At 45.5% G+C, this 21,929-nt stretch overlaps 1 protein-coding gene across 3 annotated transcripts in view; it reads left to right on the top strand.

The window, feature by feature from the left end:
* Positions 1–21,929, top strand: part of CENPC (centromere protein C) — a 230,583-nt gene that overhangs the window by 82,690 nt on the left and 125,964 nt on the right. For all 3 annotated transcript variants that reach the window (XM_040324693.1, XM_040324684.1, XM_040324677.1), the window contains exon 15: positions 9,401–9,476. In XM_040324693.1, the coding sequence (XP_040180627.1) occupies positions 9,401–9,476 (76 nt within the window). The remainder of the gene's footprint in view (positions 1–9,400; positions 9,477–21,929) is intronic.

Genomic DNA, 21,929 nt, shown 5'->3' with positions numbered 1-21,929 from the left:
AGCGTGTATTGATTGGTTTGCGCAAAAGTTATAGCATCTACAAAATAGGGGATAGATTTATGGCATTTTATTATATCTTTTTTTTCACTAGTAATGGTGGCAATCTGCGAATTTGTATCGGTATTGCGACAGACAGATTGGACACTTTTAACACTTTTTTTTGGGACCACTGACCTTTATACAGCAATCGGAGCTAAAAATAGCCACTGATTACTGTATAAATGTCACTGGCAGGGAAGGGGTTGACACTAGGGGGAGATCAAGGGGTTAAATGTGTTCCTTAAGTGTGTTCTCTAATTGTAGGGGGGATGGGAATGCTTGGGGGAGGAGACAGATTGGTGTTCCTATATACTAGAAACACACGATCTGTCTCCTCTGCCAGAACGTGGATTTGTGTGTTTACACACATCCACGTTCTGGCTCTGTCAGGAGCGATCGCTGGTGCCCGGCGGACATCAGTACTGCACTGTAAAGCGACCGCTGTACAGCTACGGTGATTTCCACATGGGAGCCATTTTGCTGACCGGTCGGCAAGTGGTTAATCCACAGGATCGAGATAGAGGGCATTCCAGTGATTCTCATTGCACTGGCCTAGGCAGACATGTCACTTGGACCTTATCAGGCTCATGGCAGACTCTCTAAAGGCCCTCTGATTGCTTTTGGAAAGGATATTTCTCTTGGTGTGATACAATTTGCCATTTTCTGTCACAGGAAGTTCTTTGTTGGGCAAATCCTGTCTTTTCTGCTGTTTGGTATAGATCTGCATTTGGCCTTGAGTACCATTTAAGGGTCAACTCTCAGCCTTCGCTGTTCTTTTTCAATGACCGTTTGTATCTTATTCTTTAGTGAAGGATTTCATACAGAGTGTTGCTTATATTGTGTTCCTCTTGTACAGTGGATATAAAAAGTCTACACACCCCTGTTAAAATGTCAGGTTTCTGTGTTGTAAAAAAAATTAGACCAAGATAAATCATTTCTGAACTTGTTTCCACTTTAATGTGACCTATAAACTGTACAATTCAGTTGAACAACAAACTGAAATCTTTTAGGTGGAGGGAAGTAAAAATAACCTAAAATAATATGATTGTATAAGTGTGCACACCCTTAAACAAATACTTAGTTGAAGCACCTTTTAAATTTAATTGCAGCACTCAGTGTTTTTGGGTATGAGTTTATCAGCACGGCACATCTTGATATGGCAATATTTGACCACTCTTTGCAAAAACACTCCAAATCTGTCAGATTGTGAGGGCATCTCCTGTGCACAGCCCTCTTTGGATCCCCCCACAGATTTTCAAACGGATTCAGGTCTGGGTTCCGTTTGGGCCATTCAAAAATATTTTATACTTCTGGTGAAGCTATTCCTTTGTTGATTTTGGATGTATGTTAAGCTTTCTAGCAGAAGCCAAAAGGTTTTGTGCCAATATAGACTGAGTATTTGAAACTGTTCATAATTCCCTCTACCTCGACTAAGGTGCCCCTGTTCCAGCTTAAAAAAAGCTGCCACTACCATGCTTCACAGTGGGTATGGTGTTCTTTTGGTGATGTGCAGTGTTGTTTTTTTACGCCCAACCTATCTTTTGGAATTATGGCCAAAAAGTTCAACCTTGGTTTCATCAGACCATAGCACATTTTCCCACATGCTTTTGGGAGACTTCAGATGTGTTTTTGCAAAATTTAGCATGGATTGGATGGTTTTCTTTGTAGGAAAGGCTTTTGTCTTCTCAGTCTACCCCATAGCCCAGACATATAAAGAATACGGGAGATAGTTGTCATATGTACCACACAGCCAGTACTTGCCAGGTATTCCTGCAGCTCCTTTAATGTTTATGTAGGCCTCTTGGCAGCCTCCCTGACCAGTTTTCTTCTTTTCTTTTTATACATTTTGGAGGCAGGTCCAGTTCTTGGTAATGTCACTGTTGTGCCATGTTTTCTCCACTTGATAATGACTGTCTTCACTGTGTTCCATGGTATAACTAATGCCTTGGAAATTCTTGTGTACCCTTCTCCTGATTGATGCCTTTTAACAATGAGATCCCTCTGATGCTTTGGATGCTGCGGAACCATAGTGTATGCTGTAGGATGCCACTAAAAAAATGTCAGGAAAGACCTATTGGGGTTAATAAGAGGCACTTTAAATGATGGCACTTTTCACTTAAAATAAATATATCAAAGAAGCCACGTTAAATACAATATACATAAACACTAAGCGCATTTTCTTTATCGTTACATCACGGGACACAGAGCGGCATTCATTACTATATGGGTTATATGGAGTACCTTCAGGTGTAGACACTGGCAATCTTCAAACAGGAAATGCCCCTCCCTATATAACCCCCTCCCATAGGAGGAGTACCTCAGTTTTTTCGCCAGTGTCTTAGGTGTTAGTCATGGTTTAGCTTGCCTCCGCATCCTTGGGATTAGGTGAGCTACCGGTTCTGTCCAAAAAAGCCTGAGCACTAAGGTGGTCAGTAACCGGACCCCAAACCCTTGGGGTATAGCCCATAATGCTTTCTTTTCAAGAGAGCTGGACCCTGGGCCCAGAACTTAGAAAACCTTTGGGCGCCTAATGTTTTCTGTTTGCCAGGGTGCTGTATGGGCCCAGGACAGTGGATCCTTCATGGAAGAAGAAGGTTCCCAGGGCCTGAAGGTCTAGACATCCCCACGGAGATGGGGGAAGATTGGGCCTCTTGCTTTGCAAAGTCCTGCGGCATGGAGCAGGTAAGTAAGGGGAAAACTTGCGGAACTTGGCTCTTAGCAAGTTTTTTCTGGGAGGTCACAGGGGACATGCCTAAAAAGTTATGCATTGCATCTGGCAAACCAGTCACATATCATGAAGATAGGATGGCTCTATATGTTATTATTCCCCATAAAAAGTGACCTCCCTGGTAGTGTTGGAAAAGCTGTGAGTGGGGCCTTTTGTGTACAAATGTATGTGTGTGTCAGAGAGCTATGCTTACCTGCAAGCCTCCAGGCGATGCTCTATCCAGTCCTCTTCCTCATGCCTGCAAGGCAGGCAAAACGCTGACCTCCTCGTGGGTTCCAGGCCTGCGGCTGCAGGAACAGAGAGGCCCTTCCTCCCAACCCCCCCCCCCGTCGGCGGGCGCGCGCGCGGTGCGCGTGCACGTGTTATAGACGCATTTGGCGCCGTTTTAGCTGGGGGGGAAGGGCGGGTCAGTGGTTTAAGGAAGGGGCGGCCCTTCCTTAGATGCCACAGCTCATTCAATACTTGGCTTGAGGGAGGAAGGACTGGAGTGAAGCACGGGGCGCTGAGGACACACAGTGGCCAGAAAGAATACTACAGTCTTCAGAAGATTGTGGTTTAGCCTAGGAATAGGCTGTTTTTTCTTTTCCATCTCATAGTCTTTTCTTTGGCAATACTACTCAGGGGGATAGAATGTTTTTTCTTGCCTAGATTGAAAAAAAAAAAAAAAAAAAAGGAAAAGTTTTTCTTTGAAAAAAAAAAAAAAAAAAAAAGTGTCATCTGGGGTAGAGGAAACATTTTTTATTCCCCAAACAGGTGTCTGGGCATTTAACTATTTATAAGTCCCAGGTACCAATAAGTAGCAGGTGTACCTCGGTATTGTACCATGGCATCAAGGAACAAGTCAGAGGGTACAAAAGGTGGGGATTCCCCCACAGATTCTGAGGTCTCGGATAGAGCTATGCCGCTGCTTTCCCCACTGGGAGCCTTTGGGCCATCGGGATCTGGGACTGGAGCTGACGCGAGTCAACCCAACCCTAAGATGGTCACGGAGGAGGTGTTACTCACCTCTTTAAATGAAATGCGGAGAAGCATGGGAGAAATGATAGCCGCAGCTATGCGGGGTAGTAAGCGGAATAGATCTCCGTCACCCGTGCGCGGACCCTCGGAAGAGGAGGTCCTTTCCTCTGGGGAATTGGACAACCTCTTGGACAAGGACCAAGTAGGTTCAGGGATCGAGGATCCGGATACTGAGGAATCTGGGGCAGTCTCCCTGTGGGAGAGCTGGTGGATTCAAGGCTTGACGGACTTGGTCCATAAGGCATTCAACCTGCCTGTACCAGATCTCCAGGTATCAACGGTTTCAGCTTTGGGCTCACTGAGGGCGCCTCAAAGCAGTGCTGTGTTTCCGATCCATCCTCTATTGGAGGGAGTCTTGTTCCAAGATTGGAACAAACCAGACAAGGTTTTCTTACCACCTAAGAAATTTTCTGTCTTGTATCCTATGGAAGAAAAGTTTTACAAGAGATGGGCTTCTCCTGCAGTAGACGCAGCCATCTCATGTGTTAACAAGTCGTTAACATGCCCTGTAGAAAACATACAGGTTTTCAAAGATCCAGTTGATAAGCGCTTGGAAGCACTACTTAAGAACTCCTTCACTTCTGCAGGGGCAGTAGTACAGCCAGCCGTGGCTGCGATTGGAGTCGCTCAAGCTTTATCGGATCAATTTAAGCAAATGCTTGAACTTATTCCTGCCGAGCAGGCAGAAGAATTTTCGGATGTCCCTAAGGCCATATGTTTTACGGTAGACGCAATCAAGGATTCTATCCAGCAAGCGTCACGTTTATCGTTATCCCTTATCCATATGAGAAGGCTCTTATGGTTAAAAAGCTGGGAGGCTGAGCCCCCATGCAAGAAGCTCCTGGTAGGGTTCCCCTTCCATGGAGGACGGCTCTTCGGAGAGGACCTAGATAAATACATTCAGACCATTTCAAGCGGCAAGAGTACTCTCTTGCCAACTAAGAAGAAGGTTCAGGGGCCTGCGTTTAAACGACAGTCCTCCCCTGGGCAGGGGCCCTCTAATGCCAAGCAGTATCGACGGCCTCCTGCAAGAACAAACTTCGGCTTCAACAGCAGATCACAAGGACAGGCTGTTAGAGGCAAGAGGCAGTGGTTTCGCAAACCAGCAAAACCAGCCCCCAAGTCTACCTTATGAAGGGGCGCCCCCACCCACGAAGGTGGGGGGAAGGCTGCGACTCTTTTCGGAGATTTGGGAAGCCAGCATTCCCGACGAGTGGGTACGGTCTTCCGTGGCCACAGGCTACAAGCTAGAGTTCCTAAGGTTTCCTCCTCCTCATTTCCAGGAGTCGAGGATTCCAAACGATCTGGAGAAAGGAGCCGCATTAAGATCGGCTCTAGATCATCTACTTTCCCAGGAAGTAATAGTAGAGGTACCAGTCCTGGAACAGGGACTGGGTTTCTACTCCAACCTATTCATCATCCCAAAGCCCAATGGAGATGTCAGGCCAATTTTGGACCTAAAGATGGTAAATGCATACTTAAGGGTCCGCTCATTTCGGATGGAATCCGTGCGGTCAGCAGCTGCCACACTCCAAAAGGACGACTTCATGGCGTCCATAGACATAAAGGATGCCTACCTTCATGTTCCAATTTATCAGCCACATCAAAGATATCTACGCTTTATGGTGGCTTCACGTCATTTCCAATTCGTGGCGCTTCCCTTCGGGTTGGCTACGGCCCCCCGGGTGTTCACGAAGGTTCTAGCTCCAATCCTAGCCAAGCTAAGGATCCAAGGGGTCACGATCCTAGCATACCTGGACGACCTCCTAGTCATAGACCACTCGTCTCCCGGCTTGGAGCGAGCAGTGGCCCTCACGGTCCAATACCTCGAGAGGTTCGGCTGGGTCCTAAATCGAGAAAAGTCAGCATTCCAGCCCACAAGGCAGTTGGAATATCTCGGCATGAGATTAGACACAGAACAACAAAGGGTGTTCCTACCTCTGAGGAAGGTCAAAGCCATCAAGGAATTAATCCTACTGGTTCTAAGCAAGAAAGAACCGACTATTCGCCTATGTATGAGACTACTAGGCAAGATGGTGGCTACATTCGAGGCGGTACCATACGCCCAGAGCCACACTCGCATCCTGCAGGCAGCCATCCTGTCAGCATGGAGCAGAAGGCCACAGGCCTTGGATATCCCGTTGCCACTCTCATCAAGAGTCCGGCAAAGTCTGTGTTGGTGGTTAGACCCTCAGAATCTACTGAAGGGAAAGTCTTTCAGCCCAGTAGCTTGGAAGATAGTGACCACAGACGCCAGCCTGACGGGCTGGGGAGCAATTGTGGATGGTTCCACTCGCCAAGGTATTTGGGCAAAGCCAGAGAAGCTGTTACCCATCAACATCTTGGAGCTCAGAGCTGTTCGACTAGCCCTCAGGGCTTGGACGTCGAAATTGCAGGGGTTCCCGGTGAGAATTCAATCAGACAATGCCACGGCAGTGGCATACATAAATCACCAAGGGGGAACCAGGAGTCAGGCCGCTCAGAGAGAAGTGAGCTTGATTCTCCTATGGGCAGAGGCTCATGTGCCCTGCATATCGGCAATATTCATTCCCGGAGTGGACAACTTTCAGGCGGACTTCTTAAGCCGCCAGACTCTATGGCCGGGGGAATGGTCTCTGCATCCACAAGTCTTTCAAGCACTCTGCCAAAGATGGGGAGTGCCGGACGTGGATATCATGGCATCGAGACTCAACAAGAAGCTAGACAGGTTCATGTCCCGCTCAAGGGATCCGATGGCCTGCGGAACCGATGCTCTGGTTTGCCCTTGGCATCAGTTCAAACTTCTTTATGCGTTTCCCCCGCTCCAGTTACTACCCCGCCTGCTGCGCAGGATCAGGGTGGAGCGCATACCAGTCATCCTGGTAGCTCCAGCATGGCCCAGAAGGGCATGGTACTCACTAATCCTAAGGATGGTAGTGGGAAACCCTTGGACTCTGCCTCTAAGGCCAGACCTGCTATCGCAAGGTCCGATCCTCCACCCTGCCTTACGGCATCTAAATTTGACGGCCTGGAAGCTGAATCCTTGATTCTCAGGGGTAGAGGTCTGTCTCAGAAGGTAATCTCTACCCTAATCAGAGCCAGGAAACCGGTCTCTAGGGTGATTTATCACAGGGTCTGGAAGGCCTATATAGGCTGGTGCGAGTCCAAGCTATGGCTTCCTCGCAGGTTCACCATAGATAGAGTTTTAAGTTTTCTCCAGCTAGGAGTGGATAAAGGATTGGCATTAAGCACAATCAAAGGACAGATTTCTGCCCTGTCAGTGTGGTTTCAGCGGCCGCTGGCCACCCACTCGCTGGTTAAGACCTTCCTTCAAGGGGTCTTACGTATTAAACCTCCAGTTAAATCCCCGCTTTGTCCGTGGGATTTAAATCTTGTTCTGTCAAGTTTACAGAAACAACCGTTTGAGCCGTTGGCTGAAGTTCCTTTGGTTCTACTGACAAGGAAGTTGGTATTTTTGGTTGCCATAGTTTCCGCAAGAAGAGTTTCGGAACTGGCAGCCTTATCCTGTAAGGAACCATATCTTATATTTCATAAGGACAAGGTCGTTCTCCGCCCTCATCCTTCCTTCCTACCGAAGGTCATATCCAGTTTTCATTTGAACCAGGATTTGGTATTACCATCCTTCTTCCCTAAACCTACTTCCAGAAAGGAAGGGTTGCTGCATACCTTGGATATTGTCAGGGCCATGAAGGCCTATCTTAAAGCTACAGAGAAAATCCGAAAAACAGATGTGCTGTTTATTCTACCGGATGGGCCCAAGAAGGGGCAGGCAGCTGCAAAGTCCACCATTTCTAGGTGGATCAAGCAATTAATCACTCAGGCCTACGGCTTGAAAGGGTTGCCTCCTCCAGTATCATTAAAGGCTCATTCTACTAGAGCCATGGGCGCCTCCTGGGCAGCACACCACCAGATCTCTATGGCTCAAGTTTGCAAGGCGGCAACCTGGTCTTCTGTCCACACATTTACAAAATTCTACAAGTTGGACGTAAGAAGGAATACTGATACTGCCTTCGGGCAGGCAGTGCTGCAAGCTGCAGTTTGAGACCCTCGGATCCCGGGGGCTCCTCTTTTTTTGAGTTAAATTTAAAATTTAAGATTATTTTTCTCAAATAAGTTGGATTTATTATGATTTGAGTATATCTCTAAATTAAATCCTTTTGTCTTGGAGATGTTCTCCCTCCCCTCATTGTAAGCATTGCTTTGGGACATCCCATATAGTAATGAATGCCGCTCTGTGTCCCGTGATGTAACGATAAAGAAAAAGAGATTTTTAATACAGCTTACCTGTAAAATCTTTTTCTTGGAGTACATCACGGGACACAGAGCTCCCACCCCTCTTTTTGAGGACCATTTTGGGAGGCATACTGCTTGCTACAAAACTGAGGTACTCTTCCTATGGGAGGGGGTTATATAGGGAGGGGCATTTCCTGTTTGAAGATTGCCAGTGTCTACACCTGAAGGTACTCCATATAACCCATATAGTAATGAATGCCGCTCTGTGTCCCGTGATGTACTCCAAGAAAAAGATTTTACAGGTAAGCTGTATTAAAAATCTCTTTATTTCGTCCAGTGTCAACCAAGAGTTCCAGTCCATATAAGTGTCCCCAAAAAAATAGTGTTATAACTGTAACTGTGTTCTTTAGTCACCATTTAAACACGCCACGATCGAGATGTGCTCTCCCCACCACCATACAAATACTCTCACCGGTGCCAAGACTCCAAAGAGGTCTATATCGCTCATTGGGTTTCCAGTGGTGCTCCAATGGTCATGAAAATCAGAATCATGCTGCTGTTCTCAACGCACTTCGCACTAAGTGTGCGTCCTTTAGGAAGCCAGCAGTTTTTTTTTTTTTTTTTCTCCAACAAAGGAAATTTTAAAGGACCATTAGAGCCCTTTCACACAGGAAACACCTATAGCGGAGCGTTAAAATAGCGGTAAAACAACGCTATTTTACCACGATTGCATTTCAATGGAGGGGGCGTTTTTGGAGCGTTTTATGAGCGTTTTAATAGCGCTATTTTTACCGCAAAAACGCACCAGTGTGAAAGGGCTCTTAAAGCTTTGTTTTAAAGTGGACCTTCAGTAATTTTCTTCAAGTTCCCATCTATTAAATCTTCTGCACTTGTTATTTTAACTTTGGATAGTAAAACCTTATACATCCCACTTCCTGTTTGTCTGGTAAAAAGCCTAGGCTTATGACATCATTCACAGCTCTTTCGTGAGTTTTTCAGGAAGGGAGGGTGGATGGGTCAATAAGAGTTGCAGAGCTGGAGGTGTGCCGCTGTGTTAATCCAGGAAGTGAACAGGCAGCAGCTTCACCTGTCCACAGTTAAAATGGTTGCAGACTCGGTGGAGGGAGATTTCTGCAGCATATGTGGCAAGTACAGAATCACAGTATATATAAAATATGCAAAGTGGTTGGAAGGAAGCTTCAGAATGGCAAAGATGTTTTTATTACAAATTATGTAAACTGCAGACTGCAGTTCCTCTTTAACAATAAAAAAAAAAAAATTACACACAAAGATAAAATGCCTTCAGCCTTTAGAACCACTTTTAAGATTTATTAATGAAATATTTTAAGTTATTTAATTTCTTTTTCTGTGCATTTCTGCTAGTTTCACACCAGGTGGAGGTGGAGATTGAACCTACCAAGACAGTCTCTGAGCAATCAACTGTGCAGTCCCAAGCCGTGTAAGTTTTTTTTTTTTGATGTTGAGACCCCTTTAACACTGGTCAGACTATTCATTGTTCTCGATGGAGCTGCAAATGTCAGCAAATCTGTGTCCGCTGACATCTGATCTGATCCTGTACACTAAAAACAGACGGATGGGGATCCATTCTCCATCCATCCGGTGGTTCGAGTGACATTTGGACATGTGGTCTGTTTCCATCCGACGGCCCATAGAGGACAGCGGACTGTGTCCATGTCCGCTCTGAATTAGCAGAGCAGACACGGACCTGTCATCCTCCTGCTTTGGTTATACTTAGTCATGTTTTAAAGTAATTTTGTTTTCATCTCTAGGACATACTGTTGGGTCTCAGAAATAATATTTGTATACTCGGCATAAAATCATTTACTTGAGTCCATTAAAAGACGAGAAAAGTAATTTATCTTTCGAGTTATACTGTCGCCTACAGGAGCAAAAGACCCTGGAAAACAAAAAAATAAAAAACTGTGGACATGACCAGGATGACCCAAACTTACTGCCAGCAAAACTGCCAGTTTTGTAGCAAGCAGTACTGAGAACACAGAGTGATGGGAACGGTGTCCCTCAATGAACACCATGTGAGGGATTTTACAGGGGTACATTGAGGGGCATTAATTGACCTTCGGGTTGTCCAATAGTAGTCGGATTGAGGATTAGGCAGCAAACAAAACAAACCACCTTCCACTCAAATAGCCACCTGAAGGTCCTTGAGCCTGAAGCTGGCATCAGATGTGGCCTCAACATCCACTAGGTAGAATTTAAAGGGATTGTAAAGGTTCGTTTTTTATTTTCTAAATAGGTTCCTTTAAGCTAGTGCATTGTTGGTTCACTTACCTTTTCCTTAAATTTCCCTTCTAAATGTTTTTTTTCTTTGTTTTCTTTCTCTGAATTTCCTGTTCCTCCTCAGTAAGGTGTTCAGTAAGCTGTTCTAAATGACTTTCCACCACTCAGATGATGGTGGAAAGCTTACTGAGGAGAAACAGGAAGTGAGCGATTCGAACAAAGAAAAAAAACACTAGGAACCTATTTAGAAAATAAAAGACGAACCTTTACAACCCCTTTAAAAAACATGTGAACAGAGGACCAAGGGTAGCCTTGCAAATCTGGGAAACCATTGCTTTAATGTTGAAAAGCCCAAGAAGCACTCAAAGATCTAGTTGAGGGCTCCTTCAGAGGAATGGGTTGAACCCGATCCTTGGACCGTGATGCTCGGATAATGGTTTGTTTGAGGCACCTATAGATGGGGACTGTACTGATGATGAAAAAAGCAATGGCTGAGCTTGAACAACATCCAGATAAAGAATGGAAATGTATTTTTGGTAAATTGGGTGTCAAACAGAGGGACGGCTTTAATTGTGGTTGAGATGAAAGGCAGACACTACCTTGTCCCTATGCAAAACCAGGAAGGCGTTGTTGCAGGATAAGGCTGCAAGTGCTGACTGTGGCCTTATAGAGGTAATGACTTGCAAGAATTATACTACCTTGTGAGGGAGAACAGAGGGAGAGAGAAATGGGTTCAAATGGCTGTTTCTGAAGTGCAGAGGAAAAATAATTCAGATCCAGGGAGTCACAGAGAAATGAACAGGAGGGGGACTCCCTGTACAAAGGTCTCTAGGGATGAGAGGCAGATGGTCTCTAAAACAAGATAGAGCAGAAATCTGTCCTTTTTGATAGTGGTGAGTGCTAAAATCTTGTTCAAATACAGCTGTATAAATAACAGGATTCGTCCCATGGAGAAACTTCTAGGGTTGAATCCTTGAGACTTGCACCCAGTTAAAGTATGCCTTCCATGTCCAATGATAGACCTGGCGAAAAGTAGACTTCCAAGCTTTTTTCCAAGTTCCCTATTCTGAGATAACCCTGTCCATCAAGACCTGGGCTTCAACAGCCCTGCTTTTAAAAACTGTGACTGTGAAGCAGGATAGTAAATTTGTCCTTGAGACTGAAGATCCGGGGCAACCTGGTAAAGCAAATGAAATGTCCGCCAGTCGTTTTACTAGGTCAGAGTACCACATCCTCCTAAGTCAATCTGGAGCAATGAGGATTTCCTCCATCTGTCCTGTAAAGCAGACAAGGAAGTTTCAAGGGCGGAAAGGCATTAATCAGGTTATACTGATCCCAATGAGCCACCATAGAAGCCACAGCTTCTGCTAGAAGATTCCTGTACCTAAAGAGAAACCCATACAGTTTTTTGTTGAACCTAGAAGCCAGGAGGTCCACATTTGGCAACCCCCACCTGTGACACCAGTGCTCTACCACTCCCCCAAGCCTCAATATTGCCATGTGAGGAAGTCTGCCTGCAAGTCGTCTATGCCTGAGATATAAACAGTGGAACTTGAAGTTTTGCCTATGACCAAATGTACCCTTTTAGTCACAGCAAGAGTTCCTTGTTGGTGTACACCACTGCCATGGGATTTTTGTATCGAATTCAGATTGGATGACACTCCAGCAGAATGATCCAGTTCTGCAATTATAGCCATATTGACTCAAAGTTTTTTAGGTGGTTCGCTACGAAGATCTTCTTGATTCAAAATCCAGATTTCAGAGACACCAAGCCAGGAACAATCTGGCCCTCAGTGCCAAGCTAATCGGTCTTTTCAGGGACTGGACTGTCTTGTCCTACAATGACAGTATGTTGTGTTGTAAAGGTCTGCAGTGAAACTGGGCAATTGACCTGGCTAGGGATGCAACGAACGATTATTTTCATAATCGATTAGTTGGCCGATTATTGTTTCGATTTATCGAATAATCGGTTAATAACCTTAAAAAACAAAAAGGTGATTTTGCGGCGATTTGCATTTTTACATATTGTTTGGCCAATTTGTTTGGCAGATTAAAAAACACAAATTGCTGCAAAAACACATTACATGTTTTTCTGCAGCTTCTCAATTGAAGTATATTGAACCAAAAAAACGAAATAACATAGTTTTGCATTTAAAAAAAGTCCTTGACCCTTTCCAAATACGCAGCAGCTGAAAAAATCATGAATGAGAATGTGTCCCATAGGAAACCATGTAAATGAACTGTAGTGTGTTTCTGCAAAAAGCACCAAAAAAGAGACGTTTAGTAACATAATGGGGTTAAAAAAAAAAAATAGTACAAAAAGAGCAAATAATCGCTACTGTAAGGGGTTCATTTTGTACTGTGGGACAGTGAAAGTAATATTTACAGTAGCGATTTTCTCTTTTTGTACTATAAAGGGCTGTTTTTTTTTTTTTAAACCCCATTATATTACGGGTGATTAATCGATTAGTTGTTTCGGTCCTAGACCTGGCCTCCAAGGAGACTGCCATCAGACCCAGAAGGGCTTCATCTTGTCTCATTTTCTAGCTTTAATGGCATGTCTTAAAAGGACTTTAACTAGCGAGAAAACACTTCACAAAGATCTATTATCGTACCTAGAAATCTTCCTTTGCATGGTGTAAACACAGGCACTTTAATCCCAGAGGATACTCCTTGCTTAACCACTTAAGCCCCGGACCATTTTGCAGCTAAATGCCCAGGCCAGGTTTTGCGATTCGGCACTGCGTCGCTTTAACAGACAATTGCGTGGTCGTGCGACGTGGCTACCAAACAAAATTGGCGTCCTTTTTCCCCCACAAATAGAGCTTTCTTTTGGTGGTATTTGATCACCTCTGCAGTTTTTATTTTTTGCGCTATAAACAAAAATAGAGCGACAATTTTGAAAAAAATGCAATATTTTTTACTTTTTGCTATAATAAATATCCCCCAAAAACATATATATATATATATATATATATATATATATATATATATATATATATATATATATATATATATATAAAAAAAAAAATTTCCTCAGTTTAGGCCGATACGTATTCTTCTACCTATTTTTGGTAAAAAAAATCGCAATAAGCGTTTATCGATTGGTGTGCGCAAAATTTATAGCGTTTACAAAATAGGGGATAGTTTTATTGCATTTTTATACATTTTTTTTTTTTTTTTTTTACTACTATTGGCGGCGATCAGCGATTTTTTTCGTGACTGCGGCATTATGGCGGACACTTCGGACAATTTTGACACATTTTTGGGACCATTGTCATTTTCACAGCAAAAAATGCATTTAAATTGCATTGTTTATTGTGAAAATGACAGTTGCAGTTTGGGAGTTAACCACAGGGGGCTCTGTAGGAGTTGGAGTTCACTAAGTGTGTGTTTACAACTGTAGGGGGGTGTGGCTGTAGGACTGACGTCATCGATCGAGTCTCCCTTATAAAAAGGATCACTCGATTGATACGCCGTCACAGTGAAGCACAGGGAAGCCGTGTTTACATACGGCTCTCCCCGTTCTTCAGCTCCGGGGAGCGATCGCGACGGAGCGGCTATAAACGAATAGCCGCGCCGTCGTCCCGGATCGCTCCCCGAGGGAATCTGCCAGCCGCACGCAGCGACGGGGGTCCCGATCGGACCCCCCACCCGCTAGAAGGCAGGGACGTATATATACGCCCATCTGCCTGTCCGTGCCATTTTGCGGACGTATATAGTCGTGCGGCGGGCGTTAAGGGGTTAAAAATAGGAAGAGTATTTGGACAGCCGCCCTCTAGAAAAAAAAACTTTTCAGTTGCCTTTATTAGTAAAAATTTTAAAACGCTACAAGTCGCAGCAAAATAAGGGATACCTGCGGCTGGTGCTTAGTCATAGCTAGCATATATAAAAATGCACTTAAAATATATAGTATCATACAAAAGGCATGTGATCAACAATGACCAATAGTGAATCATTCAATAAAATAAATTGAACACTAATTGAAACCTTCTGTGTATAGACATGCTTTAAACCATTAACCCGTAGCTTGTGAAGAGCTGTTAAAGAGTGAACAAATATATAATAAGGACCAAATACGTGTATAACATATTGATGTGAAGCAATTGGTGTATATAAATGTGTGTAAATATATTATATCTTACTGTATACTAAGTGAAAAGTGTGGTCTTTATATAAGACCGTGAAAAAAAAGTAATATGACCTACTAGTACAATATGCATATAAATTAGGGGCAATGATACTTGTAACAAATCATCGACTGAGTGCATCGGTATGCATTTATAATAATAAACCAAAACCGCAAAGGAAGTTCAACTATGAAATGTAAACGTATAAATACATAAAAATTCAGTTACTGCATGTTGTGCAGACCTATGTTGTGAGAAAATAGACAAAAATAAATGAATGAGTGTGTCATATGAGAAGTCAACTCAATGACATTGGCTTTGCTGTGAATACGTAGTGAGTGAAATAAACATAATGCCAGTGTAGTGTCAATGATATAACTTTATCTTCCGATACTCCGTGCCTCACATTATGGCTCTTCTGCAATCAGGACTTGGTTCTGAACACTCTGAAAAGACGGGTTTCAGCCTTGTCCATTCTTTTCCAAAAAACTCTGGTACCACTCTAACTTGTCAAACCCTTTATCCACGGTGTATTTTATATATCGGGTCTCTTTTAATCTTGTTCTCTCTGCCCTGCAGAAACCACACTTGAACCCATCAGGGTTATCCCCTAAAACAATCTCTCCTGCAAAGTAGATTTCTTAGTTGCCATCACGTCTGCTAGACATGTCTCTGAGCTAGAGACCCTCTCTTGTAAGGTGACATTCCTCATTCTTCGCAAAGACAAGGTAGTCTTATGCCTAAGGCCATCTTTGTGCCCTAATCTGAAGGAACCCAATAGAAATTGCTCTTCACTGCCTGGATATGGTCAGAGCCATCATTATGTCAAAGCTATGGTTTTTATCAGGAAGATGGACTCGCTGTTTTCTTTATCGTACATCACGGGACACAGAGCGGCATATTCATTACTATATGGGTTATATGGAGTACCTTCAGGTGTTGACACTGGCAATCTCAAACAGGAAATGCCCCTCCCTATATAACCCCCTCCCATAGGAGGAGTACCTCAGTTTTTACGCCAGTGTCTTAGGTGTTAGTCATGGTTTAGCTTGCCTCCGCATCCTTGGGATTAGGTGAGCTACCGGTTCTGTCCAAAAAAGCCTCAGCGCTAAAGTGGTCAGTAACCGGACCCCAAACCCTTGGGGTATAGCCCATAATGCTTTTCTTTTTAGAGAGCTGGACCCTGGGCCCAGAACTTAGAAAACCTTTGGGTGCCTAATGTTTTCTGTTGCCAGGGTGCTATATGGGCCCAGGACAGTGGATCCTTCATAGGAACCCAGGGCCTGAAGGTCTAGACATCCCCACGGAGATGGGGGAAGATTGGGCCTCTTGCTTGGCAAAGTCCTGCGGCATGGAGCAGGTAAGTGAGGGGAAAACTTGCGGAACTTGGTTCTTAGCAGGTTTTTTCTGGGGGGTCACAGGGGACATGCCTAAAGTTATGCACTGCATCTGGCAAACTAGTCACATATCATAAAGATAGGATGGCTCTATATGTATTATTCCCCATAAGATGTGACCTCCCTTGTAGTGTTGGAAAAGCATTGAGTGGGGCCTGTGTGATATAAAAGTATATGTGTGTGTCAGAGAGCTGTGCTTACCTGCAAGCCTCCAGGCGATGCTCCATTCAGTCTTCCTCCTCAGAGCCAAAGCAGGCAAAACGCTGACCTCCTCGTGGTTCCAGGCTGCAGGCTGCAGTTTGCTGGAGCAGAGAGGTCCCTTCCTCCCAAACCCCCCCCCCCCCCTGTCGGGAGGGGCATTTCCTGTTTGAGATTGCTGGGGGGGAAGGGCGGGTCAGTGGCTTAAGGAAGGGGCGGCCCTTCCTTGTTTGTTCCATACAATACTTTGGAACTGGGGAGGAAAGACCAGAGCGGCAGCACGGGGCGCCGAGGACACACAGTGGCCAGAAAGGATATTGCAGTCCTCAGAAGACTGTTTTTCAAGCCTAGAAATAGGCTGTTTCTTTTCCATCTCATAGTTTTTCTTTGCAATACTACTCAGGGGGACAGAATGTTTTTTCTTTCCTGGATTTGAAACAAAAACGAAAAAAAAAAAAGAAAAGTCATCTAGGGGAGAGGAAGCATTTTTTATCCCCCAAACAGGTGTTTGGGCTATTAACTTTTATAGTTCCAAATACCAATAGGTAGCAGGTGTACCTCGGTATTGTACCATGGCATCCGGGTCAGAGGGTACAAGAGGTGGGGATTCCCCCAGAGAGTCTGAGGTCTCGGACAAAGTTATGCCGCTGCTTTCCCCACAGGGAGCCTTGGGGCCATCGGGATCTGGGGCTGGAGCTGGCGTGGGTCAGTCCAACCCTAAGATGGTCACGGACGAGGTATTACTCACCTCTTTAAGAGAGATGGAGAAAAGAATGGGAAAAATGATAGCCACAGCTATGCGGGGCAGTAAACGGATTAGATCTCCGTCGCCCGAGCGCGGACCCTCAGAAGAGGAGGTCCTTTCCTCAGGGGAATTGGACGACCTCTTGGACAAGGACCAAGTAGGTTCAGGGATCGAAGATCCGGATACAGAGGAGTCTGGAGCAGTCTCCCAAGGGGAGAGATGGTGGATTCAAGCCTTAACGGACTTGGTCCATAATGCATTCAACTTGCCAGTACCAGATCTCCAGGTATCTACGGTTTCAGCTTTGGGCTCACTGAGGGCGCCTCAAAGCAATGCAGTATTTCCGATCCACCCTCTACTAGAGGGAGTTTTGTTCCAAGATTGGAACAAGCCAGATAAAATCTTCTTACCACCTAAAAGATTCTCTGCCCTATATCCTATGGAAGATAAATTTTCCAAGAAATGGGCTACTCCTGCAGTGGACGCAGCCATCTCATGTATTAACAAATCATTAACATGCCCTGTAGAAAACATACAGGTATTCAAGGATCCAGTTGATAAACGCTTGGAAGCACTACTTAAGAACTCCTTCACTACTGCAGGGGCAGTAGTACAGCCAGCTGTGGCTGCGATTGGGGTTGCTCAAGCATTATCGGATCAAGTTAAGCAGATGCTTAAACTTATTCCTGCCCAGCAGGCAGAAGAATTTTCGGATGTCCCTAGGGCCATATGTTTTACAGTAGACGCAATTAAGGATTCTATCCAGCAAGCGTCACGTTTATCGTTATCCCTTATCCATATGAGAAGACTCTTATGGTTAAAAAGCTGGGAGGCCGAGCCCCCATGCAAGAAGCTCTTGGTAGGGTTCCCCTTCCATGGAGGACGACTCTTCGGAGAAGACCTAGATAAATACATTCAAACCATTTCAAATGGCAAAAGTACTCTCTTGCCAACTAAGAGGAAGTTTCAGGGGCCTGCGTTTAAACGACAGTACTCCCCTGGGCAGGGGCCCTCTAATGCCAAACAGTATCGACGGCCTCCTGCGAAAGCAAACTTCGGCTTCAACAGCAAATCACAAGGACAGGCTGCTAGAGGCAGAAAGCAGTGGGTTCGCAAACCAGCAAAACCAGCCCCCAAGCCGACCTTATGAAGGGGCGCCCCCACCCACGAAGGTGGGGGGAAGGCTGCGACTCTTTTCAGAGGTTTGGGAAGCCAGCATTCCCGACGAGTGGGTACGGTCTTCCGTGGCCACGGGCTACAAATTAGATTTCCTAAGGTTTCCTCCTCTTCATTTCCAGGAGTCGAGGATTCCAAACGATCCGGAGAAAGGAGCCGCATTAATGTCGGCATTAAATCATCTACTTTCCCAGGAAGTAATAGTAGAGGTACCAGTCCTGGAACAGGGGCTAGGTTTCTACTCCAACCTATTCATCATCCCGAAGTCCAATGGAGATGTCAGGCCAATTTTGGACCTAAAGATGGTAAATACATACCTAAAGATCCGCTCATTTCGGATGGAATCCGTGCGGTCAGCAGCTACCACACTCCAAAAGGACGACTTCATGGCGTCCATAGACATAAAGGATGCCTACCTTCATCTTCCAATTTATCAGCCACATCAAAAATATCTACGCTTCATGGTGGCTTCGCGTCACTTCCAATTCGTGGCGCTTCCCTTCGGGTTGGCTACGGCCCCCCGGGTGTTCACGAAGGTCCTAGCTCCAATCCTAGCCAAACTAAGGATCCAAGGGGTCACGATCCTAGCATACCTGGACGACCTCCTAGTCATAGATCACTCGTCTCCCGGCTTGGAGCGAGCAGTGGCCCTCACGGTCCAATACCTCGAGAAGTTCGGCTGGGTCCTAAATCGAGAAAAGTCAGCTTTCCTGCCCACAAGGCAGTTGGAATATCTCGGCATGAGATTAGACACAGAACAACAAAGAGTGTTTCTACCTCTGAGGAAGGTCAAAGCCATCAAGGAATTAATCCTACTGGTTCTAAGCAAGAAGGAACCGACTATTCGCCTATGTATGAGGTTACTAGGCAAGATGGTGGCCACATTCGAGGCGGTACCATACGCCCAGAGCCACACTCGCATCCTGCAGGCAGCCATCCTGTCAGCATGGAGCAGAAGGCCACAGGCCTTGGATATCCCGTTGCCGCTCTCATCAAGAGTCCGACAAAGTCTGTGTTGGTGGTTAGACCCTCAGAATCTACTGAAGGGGAAGTCTTTCAGCCCAGTGGCTTGGAAGATAGTGACCACAGACGCCAGCCTGACGGGCTGGGGAGCAATTTTGGATGGTTGCACTCGCCAAGGTACTTGGGCAACGCCAGAGAAGCAGTTGCCCATCAACATCTTGGAGCTCAGAGCTGCTCGACTAGCCCTCAGGGCTTGGACGTCAAAATTGCAGGGGTTCCCGGTGAGAATTCAATCAGACAATGCCACGGCCGTGGCATACATAAATCACCAAGGGGGAACCAGGAGTCAAGCCGCTCAGAGAGAGGTGAGCTTGATTCTCCTATGGGCAGAGGCTCATGTGCCCTGCATATCGGCAATATTCATTCCAGGAGTGGACAACTTTCAGGCGGACTTCTTAAGCCGCCAGACTCTATTGCCGGGGGAATGGTCTCTGCATCCACAAATCTTTCAAGCACTCTGCCAAAGATGGGGAGTGCCGGACGTGGATATCATGGCATCGAGACTCAACAAGAAGCTAGACAGGTTCATGTCCCGCTCAAGGGATCCGATGGCCTGCGGAACCGATGCGTTGGTTTGCCCTTGGCATCAGTTCAAACTTCTTTATGCGTTTCCCCCGCTCCAGTTACTACCCCGCCTGCTGCGCAGGATCCGGGTGGAGCACATACCAGTCATCCTGGTAGCTCCAGCATGGCCCAGAAGGGCATGGTACTCACTAATCTTAAGGATGGTAGTGGGAGACCCTTGGACTCTTCCTCTACGGCCAGACCTTCTATCGCAAGGTCCGATCCTCCACCCTGCCTTGCGGCATCTAAATTTGACGGCCTGGAAGCTGAATCCCTGATTCTCAGGGGTAGAGGTCTGTCTCAGAAAGTAATCTCTACCCTAATCGGAGCCAGGAAACCGGTCTCTAGGGTGATTTATTACAGGGTCTGGAAGGCCTATGTAGGCTGGTGTGAGTCCAAGCGAGGGCTTTCTCGCAAATTTACCATCGATAGAGTATTAAGTTTTCTCCAGCTAGGAGTGGATAAAGGATTGGCATTAAGCACAATCAAAGGACAGATTTCTGCTCTGTCAGTGTGGTTTCAGCGGCCGCTGGCCACCCACTCGCTGGTTAAGACCTTCCTTCAAGGGGTCTTACGTATTAAACCTCCAGTTAAATCCCCGCTTTGCCCGTGGGATTTAAACCTTGTTCTGTCAAGTTTACAGAAACAACCGTTTGAGCCGTTGGCTGAAATTCCTTTGGTTTTACTGACAAGGAAGTTAGTATTTTTGGTCGCCATAGTTTCCGCAAGAAGAGTATCGGAACTGGCGGCCTTATCCTGTAAGGAACCATAACTTATTTTTCATAAGGACAGGGTCGTTCTCCGCCCTCATCCTTCCTTCCTACCGAAGGTTGTATCCAGTTTTCATTTAAACCAGGATTTGGTATTACCATCCTTCTTCCCTAAACCTACTTCCAGAAAGGAAGGGTTGCTGCATACCTTGGATATCGTCAGGGCCATGAAGGCCTATCTTAAAGCTACAAAGAAGATCCGGAAAACAGATGTGCTGTTCATATTACCGGATGGGCCCAAGAAGGGGCAGGCAGCTGCAAAGTCCACCATTTCTAGGTGGATTAAGCAATTAATCACTCAGGCCTACGGCTTGAAAGGGTTGCCTCCTCCAGTATCATTAAAGGCTCATTCTACTAGGGCCATGGGCGCCTCCTGGGCAGCACACCACCAGATCTCTATGGCTCAAGTTTGCAAGGCGGCAACATGGTCTTCTGTCCACACGTTTACAAAATTCTACCAGTTGGACGTAAGAAGGAAGTCTGATACAGCCTTTGGGCAGGCAGTGCTGCAGGCTGCAGTTTGAGACCCTCGGATTCCGGGGGGCTCCTCTTTTTTGAGTTAAATTTAAAATTTAAGATTATTTTTCTCAACTAAGTTGGATTTATTATGATTTGAGTATTTCTCTAAATTAAATCCTTTTGTCTTGGAGATGTTCTCCCTCCCCTCATTGTGAGCATTGCTTTGGGACATCCCATATAGTAATGAATATGCCGCTCTGTGTCCCGTGATGTACGATAAAGAAAAAGGGATTTTTAATACAGCTTACCTGTAAAATCCTTTTCTTGGAGTACATCACGGGACACAGAGCTCCCACCCCTCTTTTTGGGGACCATTTTGGGAGGCATACTGCTTGCTACAAAACTGAGGTACTCCTCCTATGGGAGGGGGTTATATAGGGAGGGGCATTTCCTGTTTGAGATTGCCAGTGTCCATCACCTGAAGGTACTCCATATAACCCATATAGTAATGAATATGCCGCTCTGTGTCCCGTGATGTACTCCAAGAAAAGGATTTTACAGGTAAGCTGTATTAAAAATCCCTTTTTTTCTACCCTCAAACTCATCCAGAACATTTTTCTTCAAATTCGACCATCACTAGATGGATAAGACAACTCCTCAAGAGCTTACACTCTAGAAGGAAAAGCTCCTCCATCACTCCTAAGTGTTCTGGTAGGTGGGAGTTTCCTGGGCATTTAAACATCAAGCCTTTGTAGCCCAGCTTTGTAAGGTCACCACCTTATCTTTTGTTCTACCAGGTTGACATCTAATTTTCTGCAGATACAGCCTTTGACCGCAAGGTTCTTGAAGCAGCACTCTGAAGTTGGATCTGTTAATTCCTGTTGTCTTTGGGTCTATTGGCACAGTTCTGTTGCCTATTAGTTGCTCACCCTCCTTATTCATTGCTTGGTGTTGTCCCTGGGTCTGTGAATACTCGGCCCCTCTCTTGTACTGTAGGATTACAATAAAAGGAGTTTTGGTTTACTTTTAAATTCCATACCTTAGAGAACAGTACAGGATACAGGAGATCCTCCCTTCTATTCCGCTGTTACTATGCATTGCTTGCTACAAAAATGGGGACACAAAAAGAGCGGGTAAAGTTATGGGGGGGGGGGGGGCGACACCCAAGTAGTGTATCCTCAAAAGTTTTTC

This window comes from Rana temporaria, chromosome 1 (assembly GCF_905171775.1).
Source record: "Rana temporaria chromosome 1, aRanTem1.1, whole genome shotgun sequence".
Taxonomy (NCBI): domain Eukaryota; kingdom Metazoa; phylum Chordata; class Amphibia; order Anura; family Ranidae; genus Rana; species Rana temporaria.
This window is presented reverse-complemented; position numbering and strand designations above follow the sequence as displayed.